Source organism: Brienomyrus brachyistius, unplaced genomic scaffold, assembly GCF_023856365.1.
Source record: "Brienomyrus brachyistius isolate T26 unplaced genomic scaffold, BBRACH_0.4 scaffold66, whole genome shotgun sequence".
Classification (NCBI taxonomy): Eukaryota; Metazoa; Chordata; class Actinopteri; order Osteoglossiformes; family Mormyridae; genus Brienomyrus; species Brienomyrus brachyistius.
In genome coordinates, this window is record NW_026042341.1 from 347,986 (window position 1) to 359,436 (window position 11,451).

General features: G+C 39.9%; 2 protein-coding genes across 2 annotated transcripts in view; one reads left to right on the plus strand and one right to left on the minus strand.

Annotated features, from left to right (window-relative positions):
* LOC125725386 (adhesion G protein-coupled receptor F5-like) overlaps positions 1-1,152 on the plus strand; it is a 57,261-nt gene extending 56,109 nt beyond the window's left edge. The window contains exons 34-35 of the mRNA XM_049002264.1: positions 309-369; positions 615-1,152. Coding sequence (XP_048858221.1) covers positions 309-369; positions 615-676 — 123 coding nt within the window. The 3' untranslated portion in view covers positions 677-1,152. The remainder of the gene's footprint in view (positions 1-308; positions 370-614) is intronic.
* Positions 1,153-1,790: 638 nt separating this feature from the next.
* Positions 1,791-10,677, minus strand: mep1a.2 (meprin A, alpha (PABA peptide hydrolase), tandem duplicate 2). Its single transcript, XM_049002265.1, has 13 exons — positions 10,629-10,677; positions 9,668-9,721; positions 9,492-9,532; positions 9,332-9,407; positions 9,075-9,192; positions 8,032-8,207; positions 7,697-7,918; positions 7,260-7,406; positions 5,549-5,764; positions 3,712-4,158; positions 2,435-2,596; positions 2,128-2,341; positions 1,791-1,956 (listed from the first exon to the last, which is right to left on the minus strand). Exons 1-13 carry the CDS (start codon positions 10,675-10,677, stop codon positions 1,791-1,793), a joined length of 2,088 nt encoding a protein of 695 aa, XP_048858222.1.
* Between the last annotated feature and the right edge of the window lie 774 nt (positions 10,678-11,451).

Consider the following 11,451-nt stretch of genomic DNA (forward strand, 5'->3'; position numbering starts at 1 on the left):
GATTGCAGTTTTCAGCAGACACTCTTTGCATCATTCTTTTTCCCATTTTAATTAGAAATGTTCCACAGACCCGCAAAACCACTTACACTATGTGTTTTTTTTTTTGTATAAATGGTACATTTTTTCAGGTGATTTAATGTGCCTGTAGCAGATATGTTTATAACCATAAATGACATAATACATTTTCAGGACAACAAAAAGTATTCCATTTAACTGAGAAGTTGTATTACTTTAGGTAAATATAACAAAATGTGTTATTTCGATGATAAGATATAAGATAAATGATGTGTGGTATGTCTCTCTAACAGAGCACAAGTGCTGGTCCAACTTTGTCCTCATTGGCTGAACGTTTTAGGCGAAGGAGACAAAGTAAGTTAAATTGCTCTACTTTATTATTTCATAAATGTTTTTACTGGGATATTTTTCTGATTAAGATGCTTTTCTTTAAAAAGACATTGAAATATTTTTATGTTGTGTTTACACCAGGGTTTAATAAAAAAGAGTTTGATTGTGTTCTAGCAAGCAACTCATTTGTTATGGTGGTGCTACATGTGAAGTTTAATCCGTGTAATTTCCCATTTGGAGAATAACATCCAATGCTCTTTATTTTTCAGATGGTTATGCCTCAGATTCTTCAACAAGTCTGAGGGCGTCTGAGGCATTTATGAGCGCTTAGCTGCCTGGCTTGTCAATTGATGGTGTGAATATTTCTCAGAAATAAAAACAGCTAAATGGTTTTACAAAAAATAATAGATAATAGGTAAAAAAAAAAATAATAACATTTAACATATAACATAAAAGGATTTTTTGATTTTTTTTCCCTACCAGCTTTTAATTAAATAGGATTTTATATGGGTTTTGGTTTTTATTACTTGCAAGTCAGTTACAAATTTCTCTTTTCTGTGAACACAAACATTATTCAATCACTTATTTTTTAGCAGCGATGTTATTCTGCATAGATTTTTTAAATGGCAAAAAAAAAACGGTTTGATGAAGTACAATGAAATATGTATAATTCTGCCTTGTTCATCTCATTGCGGTCATTATTCAGCATATTTTAATAGTGCAATATAATTTCAATAATATAAGCAATTTTCTTTTTCATATTTTTCCCTGTGTAACATTATGCATAATAAAATTATTACCATTCAAGTGTCTGAATGTTTCTTTTCATATTTCTATATGAGTAACGAGAGAAATCTGAAAACATTATTAATGTAAAGAATCCTGTTAGTTTCTAAAATTGTACCACTTTCTCAATTATAGATCAATGCTCCATGTGATAACATACTGTATTACCATTTATAAAACTTTTTTTTTTGCGTTATGAAGGGAAAAATCAATTATATATTTTTTTGTCAAAGAAACTATCCATAGAAATATACAATGAAGCATGATATAGCCCAGTTTGTCAGAACTCTTATGCACTGTACTTGTCCAATGGTGAGAATACTGTACATGAATATTATGGAATAAAATCAAATGAAATTGTGAGGGTATTGCAATGCAAACTGGTGAAACCATGAAATATTTAGATTAATATATTTGTAATGGTAAAAATGGTAAAACATAAAAATACCAAATGTACAATTTTTGAGACTTATGCAGTTTGTAAACGTGTTTTCTGTTACAAACCATGGGAACCTGACGATAAATTGTTTGGACATATAAAGAAAGAAATAACTGAAGGTATATTCAGCCTTAGTGCCAGAACCTTAGTAATAAACCTATACAGCCTCGACATGAAACAAACATTTCTAACAGTTGCTAGACTTTGGGCATATGTTAGCTTAGAGTCCTGGTTTATGTGCTTGGCGTCTCCTAATTACTGTTACAATACCAGCAAAAAGAAGAGCTCCTGTCACTCCACCAATCAGAACGCCCGCCAGACCTCCACTTATCTGCTGTGTCTCACAGCTATCGCCAGTGTAGAAAATGGCCTTTCCTGTTGCACACCTGAATGGGAAAATATGTCAGGTTTAGCTCTCAGCTGTCCAAAAGCTTCGTTACTCAAAAAACATTATCAACAGTGAAAGCACGTGCAATTTGAATAATGCCAAAAAAATAATAATTTTTTAAGTGGTAATTTTAAAAAAAATTCTCAGTATTATGGCTGCGGAAGGTAACCTGCAGATTGCTTTCCCGTGTCTGTCTAGACAAGCTCCTCCATTGCGACAGGGATTAGGCTGACAAGGGCTGCCCAAAGCCGACCTGGCCACACGGAGTTTGGACGTTTCAGCAAAACTTCTGTCAGATATGCTGGGTCCTTCGTGGATCTCCTTGACTGTCTCAGTAGATTTCAGCCTGACCTGGACTTCAGACCTAATCAAGTTTGTCAAATCTTTATTAGAAAAAAAAAAAATTAAAAGAAGATAAATATGTTGTTTTTTCCACATTTCCATTACTTTAAATTGTTTTGATACAAGACATTTACCATTAAAGTCAATGGATAGTATAAGGTTGTTGTTTTTAAGGAAACTTCTCCTCAGTAGTTGCTGATGTGAGATGAAGGTGCTCCATCCAAATTCCTGACTTCTAAAGCACTCACAGGAGTCATCCCACTCTCCGTTAGTGATTGGTTTGACCCACGTGTTATCTGGTCATGAAAAAAGATCTGCAGTTGTTCTTCCCAATGCAAAACCATCCTCCGACACATAACACAGAGATTCATACAGATATGAAACAACTACTGTCCTACTATTTACAGTTTAACATGTACTATTCGGTTACAGTACCTTATGCAAGTTCATCATGCCATTAACGTATGAATTTTAATTAGAGAATGTGTATATTAATAGGGTCTGCAGATGAGATGAAACTTATACTATTTCAAGTTCCTGAATTAAATTTAATTTGTACACAGCTAATAGCTAAATAGGCCTCCATCTTCCAGCTTATTGTTCTGGTCCAGGTGATACGAGGGCATTTCAGGCGGCACAAGGCAGATGTACCTGAACAGGATACCAGTCCATGGGACATACAGACTCATGCATACAAGTATATATTACAGGAAATTTGTAGAAACCTCATTACCTAATTGCATGTATTGGACTCCATAATAAAATCAGAGTACCCTGTAAACCTGAGAGAGAACATGCAAACTCCATACTCAGGGGTAGGATTGAAAATGATGCTCACTGATGCCACGCCGAGCTAAATAATGTCAGTCCAGTACCAATGAATCAAAGATGCATTGCATTTGCAAAATGTGCAGCACCAGTCAAAAGTCTGGACGCGCAAAGCTGCTTACAAAGGAGAGTGATAGTGTCGCATCACATGACCTGGCCACCTGACCGAAGCAGCGCTGAAATGGTTTTGGAGGAGTTTCATCAGCGTGTGACAGAAAGGTGGCATATGAGTGATCAGCATATATGGACAGCTGGAAAAGCATCGCAGGAGGCCACCTCATCAAACTGACATAGAGGAGACAGTAGGGTCAGCCTGTCCCTGGAGAAATTGGGGTTAATCACTCTGTCGACCCAGAGATTTGAACCAGTAACCCACAGAGCTGCCCCCCACCCAACAAATTTTTTTTTTTTTGTTTAATATTTTTTGGTTAGTCCATAATTCCGTATATGTTATTTTGTAGTTTTGATGTCTTTATTCTAAAACGTAAAGAATAGCACTAAGGAATCTTTCTATCGGTAGGCATTTCCAAACTTTTGACTGGTACCGTAGAACCCATTTCTTACGGGGAGACCAGGAAATTACCGCTTGTGAAACTCCTGCTGGAAGACATTCTCAGTTTCACATCAGGATCTTGGTCCATAGCAGTGATGGTGATCTGCCTGTTCTGCACAGGCCACTCCAGCACCCCATCATTTTCCCCACTGCAAAGATGGAAGTATACACCTAGGTAGCCCTGCGTGGAGCTGTCCGTGCCATTAGGGTAGATACGAACGCCATAGGCATAGCCCTCTGGGCTATAAAACCGTTCACTTGTGATGTTGTGTCCAGTAGGACTGGTTTGGAGGATGTATGTGAAGTTGCTTAGCTGCCAGATGGTACTGGGACACGGGGTTTCAGTGAGGGAGATGTCATCAATGTAAATTCCACCATCCATCTTGTTTGATCCCACTATGCCCTGAAAGATGTAGCGGAATTTGTCTTTTCCATTCACGGTCACATGAGCGATTTTCCATGTGTCACTGTTATCGCCTGAAAGACAACATTATCCAGCATGAAAGAAAATAAAGAATCCACATGACAGACGTGCATTTCAATGGGAAAACAGTAAAGAGCAGTAAAGGTAAATCCCGTTTTATTTATATCCACGGCTGCTTTTCCAGTCTGTACTCTGCACATCATAACAGAATAACAGGACTACAACAGACACCTGCCCTGACCGGGGAGCAATTCTGACGAGGCTTTGCATTGGCTCGAGCAGCCCATGGTCCAGGGCGACCCCCTGCTGCGAGCCCTTGCCTTCCGGACGAGGGACACTCTCAAGGAGAAATCAATGCCCGGAGGTACGCACCTCGCAGGGGATCGCTGAGGCAAAGCTAAGGCAGGAGACCACAGCTTGCGGATTGCCTTGCGGTCCTCTGGCGGAATTGCCAGAGGTGCCCCAAATTCTGCAGAAAGCGAGCCAAAGGAAGAAAAATCTGAGAAACCAAAGGCAGGAAGAGGCGCTGGAAATCTTTCTGGGGTCTGTCTCGCTCTCTGCTGCTTCCCCTGCCAGGTGTCGGGAGGGTCCGGAGGACCCCCTCCCTATTCTGAATCCAGCGGTGTTCGCACTGACGTCGCCTCCGTTTCGCCCCTGCGGACACCCGACTTCCGTGTCTCCGATCAGCAGCTTGCCCCTATTCCGGGACGCACCTGGCCCTTAAAGGGGCCAGTTCGGTTTGGGATGCCATTCCACGGGTCCCCACGATCCTTAAAGGGGTGACACCCTCTGTGAAGATACAATCCCCAGCAGTACCCTCCATGGTTCCTGTGCCGGCAGTGGATGCTTCGCCGTCCAAGGTTCCTGCATCGCCGCCCAATGTTCCTGCGTTGCTGCCCTCCGTAGTTCCTGCGCTGGCAGTTCCTGCTCCGCTGCCCCCCGTGGTTCCTGTGCCAAAGCTTCCTGTTCCGCGTCATCTCCCCATGGCGTCTTCCCGAGAGGCGCGTCATCTCCCCGTGGTACCTGTCCCAGTGGTTCCCACTCCGCCCTCCGTGGGTTTCTAATCTGGACCCTGTTCCGACCCCACTACCTCTGGACCCTTATCCCCAAGAGGTTCAGCTGAGCCCCAGAAGACGTGGCCCTCCTGACTGCCTTCCCTTCCTCATCCTCAGAGGAGGAGTTGGAGTGGGGTCCTCTCGGGCTTTCCCTGAGACCTTCTCCAGGGATCCCCTCCAGGAAGGCATCCCGACCCCTGCCACAACCCCAGAGTGGCAGATCCCGGCCAGGACTTCGGCTCTCTGTATCCCGTAGGGGGAGAGGACATTTACACACGCATCGGGTCCCACTCACCTTCTTTTTTTATAATTATTTCTATTGGGAATATTATGTGAATTAAACTGTAGGCACAAAAGTAAAGTAGCAAGTAAAAGAAATTGGAAACACCTTGAATGGTGTAGACTTTCTTCATTTTACGGACATTTCCAGTCCCGTCATCTGTTTTCATCCAGATGACCAGATTATCAGTAGTGGTTCCTGTCATCTTGTAAAAGAACTGAAGGCACTGTTGGTTCCTTTTGGGGTAGAGGATACGAGATTCCAACATAGCACTCTTTCCCACTTCTGCTGCAGAGGTGTTGAAGTACATGAAATAGCCAGCGTCTAAAAAACAAATGTGGATAGGTTTCAGTCTGGGGGCAGATCTGACTATATGTGTAAAGAACATAAGCGAATAACAAAAAAAATACTAAAGTAAATATTTCAGCCAATAACTGAGTGCAAAAACAGCTACACACACTCTGTTTATTCTCCAACTATTCCGGGGTTAATTAGGGCCTGTATCCCTTTAAATACATTACACTGTGGTGCTAAAGAAACAAAGCCTCATGTCTGACCTCAGTCTGAAACAATATACAGGTATGTGTTGCTTAACATCTAGGTTACAGGATGTTAGGTGACTTTCGCAGTATGTGACCATCATACGATATACTACAGTATATACAAAGCAATATAGTAAAACCTCGGATTGGAAGCATAATTAGTTCTGGAAACGTGCTCGTATATCAAAGCGAATTTTCCCATTAGAAAACAATGGAAACTCCACAAGCCAAAAATATTCATATAAAAATGATTGATACAAAATATAAAGTAAAAATACATAAAACAAATTAACCTGCAGTTTACCATGGATGGTGTGAGGGAGACGAGAGAGTGGAGAAGAGGAGAGTTATTTTGTAGGACGACTAACAGCATCACTGCTATCTGTTGGCTCACTGGAATCTTTTTGTTTTTGTGCGACGTTTTGTGTGATTACGCGACGTTCAGCAGAAGTGCATACGTAACATTTGTATTGCAAGACCCCCCTCGTTTATCAAGTTAAAATTTATTTTAAAATTTTGCTTGTCTTGCAAAACACTCACAAACCAAGTTGCTCGCAATCTGAGCTGTACTATGATCTACTGTACCAGTACTGTACCGGTACTGCCTATATAGTCAAGCTTCATGACACTAACAGATGCAATACAAAGAGAGTATACAATAAAACGTACAGTAAAGTAAATATATAAATGCAAAACATAGAGGTTTCTTATTGCTATCAAATATTATAAATTTATTTAATGATATACGGTTGGCTGCAGAATTGCTTTGTTCACATCAGCTACACGTGCACTATGGCCACTAACCGTGTGCAAACAGTCACCATTTTGCAACTACCTTGATTAGCAACCATTCGCAAACACGGCAATAATAAAAACCGGTGTGCACCAAATTTCATACGCTTACAACGATGGATGCCAGAGTAAGAGAGAATTTTGAAGTAGAATGGATAAAACGTTATTCAAAATGTTCACTTATTGGAGAATGAAATTGTGAATTAAAAGGCAGAAGCGAAATCGAAAGGACAGTCGTGGTCACGCTTAGGCTACCATGATTTCCACATAGCAACCTGGTCGCTGGAATGGACCTCAGTAGCTAAATACAGAGTGGTTGAATTTACAAAAATTTACGTTTAATATTTTTATGGTAGAAAGACAAATTTTCACTGGACGTGTAAAAGACCAATCAATAGTTGTTTCTTGTTGTGATTTATTATGCCTCGGAAACTAATTTCCCAGCCTTTTATTGTGAAGTCTGAGTGACATTGTCTGCCACCTACCTTTACACTGACCCACAAGGGTTTGGTCTTCTGTCCCAGGGCTGCTTAGAGTTTGAACCCAGTCTGCATCATCTTGCTCATTCTGGATCATGCCACAGATGTTTATCAGTTCAAACGAACACTGATCCAGCAAGGTATGTGTATCCGCTGGAAAGTGAGTGGGCCAATATAGCAATGCAAAAGTACATGGGAACAACAAACGTATCTACATAAAAGTGACATGATGGACATGTGCACAGATTATGGCAGTAAAGGGACATGATATTTAGTGTAAATGTAAAATCAAAGATACATGACTGATTAAAGATACAGGTAGCAGTGATGGTGTACGTGCTAGTTAAATTATAACATGATTGTATATTCTAAGAAACATGATCATGCAAAGGCAAAGGCAATTCCAGTCTTTTCATGACAAATTCACGTGAATTGCTACTCACTGCAGTTGTACATGCGATTCAGTTTGACCAGGTCGATGGCACTGAAGTCTAGGCGCTGTCCAATTATGTCATCGAATGCTGGGATGTTCGTAGTGATGGTAGGCACAGTGGCATTCTTGTTGAAGGAGAGCGGCCTGTAATGCATTATTGACTCATAATCATATGGCGTGTTCAGGTCAGTGATGACGTCATCTGCATACTTGTCAAAGTTGTGTTGCTTCCCTGCAAAAGATTATATTTGTCATGCAAACATGATCAGAAACTGGATGTTGAGATTGCATTTCTTTGTCCGTCACTTTGTCAAATGCAGAATTTGGGTTTGGAATAGGACCCACCAGGTATGATTTGGTCCCACCAGATCTTCACGTAGTCATCCCGATCAGACCTTGACTGTTCATGGTAAAACCCCAGGGCATGAAGAAGCTCATGTTCAACAATAGCTCTGGTGTCACATCTGTCACCAATTGAGACATTCTGGCCCTCATGCAAGTCCCCCACAGATGACCAACATCTGTTAATATAAATATTAAAATGTTACTTCCTGAAGAAAATGAAGGTTTTTTTTTATTTATTTATAGTAAAAATGAGCACTTGACCAAAAGAAGAATCATTACAGGAAAATATTTTTAAATTTGATTACGAGTCAATCTTTTTTATTTACTATATTATCATATTACTAGTAACATTAGCCAATAGAACCACTGCATAAAACTGAGCACTCCCATAATCCTCCTCAGCTGCATCCATAAAGGCCTCCTTGATTGTTTAGTTCCAGCCCCTGTAAATTTCAAATCACCCTCCTGCCTGTATTGTGACCCTCTCATGGTCCTTTTGTTTCTCGTGTGGTTTAATGCTTGGTGTTCAATAAAGCCTCTAGGATGTCAGAACGCAGCTCCTCAGATCGTCCCCCTTTCCCAGGTGTGACACGTCGAATGTTTGTGGTGAGAATTACTGTCTGCCACCACGCCCTCATTAACCTGACATATCTTGGCCAATATTACAAGAAGAAATGTTCAAATCTTGCTCATGTTGCGCAAAATTACCAGACATGTTCAAAAAGAGCACTGTCTAAAACAGTTGCGAGTGGTGGTTTAATCAAGTACTGGATTTGGGCCTGAATACTTTTTCCAGAGACCGTGCATTGTACTACAAAGCATAAATATATTGTTAAATGTAAAAATACAGTGTGTGAAGACTGGTCGTCCAGCATGACAAATTTAGAAAATATTTAGATATAGGATACATATGGTACGGCACAATGGGATAAAAATGAAAAACAATACGATGACCAGCCTTAGCTCATCATAATCTTATCTGCTATCTTAAAGACTTTGGACTTAAATGATGCCATAAAGTTACTGATTCCATAAATTGTTACCCATCCAGCTTGGTGAAGGAAAGGTAGGTCTCCTCTCCATTGTAGGGCTTGAAGTCCACACAGGACTTCAGACGATACGTCTCAAATGCTTGAAGAATCACACCTTTTGCATTCAAATCTAAAAAGTGTACAGAATGAACGAAAAACATGAAAAGCAGTCCTCGCATGCTACCAAACATCATGAAAAGTGCATTTTTATTAGTTTTCTTATTATTTCTTTTTAATACAGCAATGAGCTTTCGAAATATTATTCATACCCAAAGAGTCTGTTAAAATGTAGGGAATCGGAAACTTCCACCTTGATGCCTCATCCAGAAGTGCATTTCTTTTTGGCTATGAAGGACAAAAACGGAGATAAAGCTCCTCCGGTACTGTCTACGTAAACATATATTTATTCATTTTGAAATGATCACTTACATCGCCTGCAATATCCCCTTCAAACAAAGCTCTTTCTGATTCTGTAACATGAGAATCCAGCTTGGCACGTTTTTCTCAACAAAGTAGATGCTTCATGCATTTCAATACACTTGTTTTAATACCTGCTTTACAAAATGAACCAATTTTACAGCTGGTAAACACAGAGGAAACATTACCAAGATTGATTTCCAGAATATCTTCTCGAAGCTCTCCAGAGTCAACATCATTTCCTATTCATCAAAAAAAAAACGGAATATATTAAAATATAATATACTCGTGTATATAATCATTTTAAATCATTTAATGCTTATAACTGTTACTGTTACGGGATTCAGGCTACATAATGGAATGTTCAAATGTTTTTTTCATACCAAAAACAGCTGGAATGGCATGCGCCTAAAATATTTAAAAAAGAGGCAATTTACATTCTGTACACAAAGAACAAAAAAAAAGTCACAAACACAAATTTCAAATTAAAATTCCTTGAAAGGTAACACACCTCTAGGTGACAGACCAGAGTGATGAAAACTATCATCATTAACTGCGAGCTGAAGGAGCCCATCTTAGATCCGGCGATAGAAGACACCTTTCTCTGAGAGCTCAAACGCTGGCATAAATCTAGGGACTCAATGAGACTTTGGACTTTTTCCAGACAATAATTCTTAGCAGAGCCGACGTTTTTATGTAACCCTTCTCACCTTGCTGGCAGAGGCTGGTACTGCTCTGCGATCTCATATTTGTCAACATTGTTCATTTGCTTATGTCTTGGAAAGATAAGGACAGATGGCATGGTAGCTTAGTGGCTGGTCATGTAACCTCACCTTCAGGGTTGGGATTTTCAAATGCAGCCCACTGCTTTGTGTGTGTCAAGTCTGCATGTCTGGTGAGGTGAGGGTGGCTGATTGAGCGCCTACCCACACGTGATCATTTACGTGAGAATTCTTAGCGTTCATGTATGTTAAAGTCTCTGCCTAGTCAAATGCATTCTGGTATGCTACCTCATTGTATGGTTCCCAATAATTCCATTATAATCTCAATGGAACCAACCCCGGATCAGGACGGGGAGCCGAAGGTGGCGGAGGGGTGGAGGTAGGCAGACCGAATAGCTGTAACGGCACAGAACCGGGTTAGACTTACTCCTTATATAAAAACCTGGACCAATGTGATTGGGCACGCTGGCGTTCATTAGGTCTCCTTGTTTGAATTTTCATATTCACTTGGCTGCCAGCTCTCATGCATCTCAATCACGCTTTCAGACTTGCGCTCAGGTAAGAAATCCTATGGCAAATCTATACTATTCTATTATAAACCAAGAAATAGCTACGTAAAAATTGTTGGAATCGTTTGCATACCCTACAGACTATTTACAAGGTAATAAAATATGACATAAATGTCAGTATAACATTGCAGTATTACACAGGAAAATACACAGGAAAGTATCATTCATGATATCTTTGTCAAGGCAAGTAAACACTGATTACACTTCTCACAATTTATTTTAAGTGTATCATTAATCAACATTTGATGTAAAGTAAATACTGGACACGACACTTTATCTGTACATAAGATATAAGACTTTTACTGGAAAAATGATTCAGAAGAGGATAAAGCCATCAAGCCATTAATTTTAATACTGTGCATGTGGATGACAGTGAACTGAGTCCCACCACACAAAAGAGACTGAACAATGTCCTTCTGAAAGAGACTGGAGTTTGGGCTGCATGTCATTGAATACATTTTGGCATCAATAATAACATCAATGTTACATATCCAGCCTTTGACCATTTATGACTATCAAAGATACAGCAACACAGATAAGAACTAATAACTGTTCCCTCACATGCTGCAGGTGAAGATAACAAAGCATGCCATTCAGTTCTGTCCTAATTACATTTGGTACTTTTAAAGAAATACTCAATATAAAATAATTTTAAAAAATACATCACCACCATCTTGGTTG

What these genes read in the sequence shown, in the direction of transcription:
- mep1a.2 (XM_049002265.1), bottom strand. Translation starts at nt 10,677, where the DNA reads ATGAACGCCAGCGTGCCCAATCACATTGGTCCAGGTTTTTATATAAGG. An exon ending in TCCAGGTTTTTATATAAGGA is followed by an intron (nt 9,722 to 10,628) that starts GTAAGTCTAACC and finishes TTTGATGAATAG; the next exon opens with GAAATGATGTTGACTCTGGA. An exon ending in TATTCTGGAAATCAATCTTG is followed by an intron (nt 9,533 to 9,667) that starts GTAATGTTTCCT and finishes CTCATGTTACAG; the next exon opens with AATCAGAAAGAGCTTTGTTT.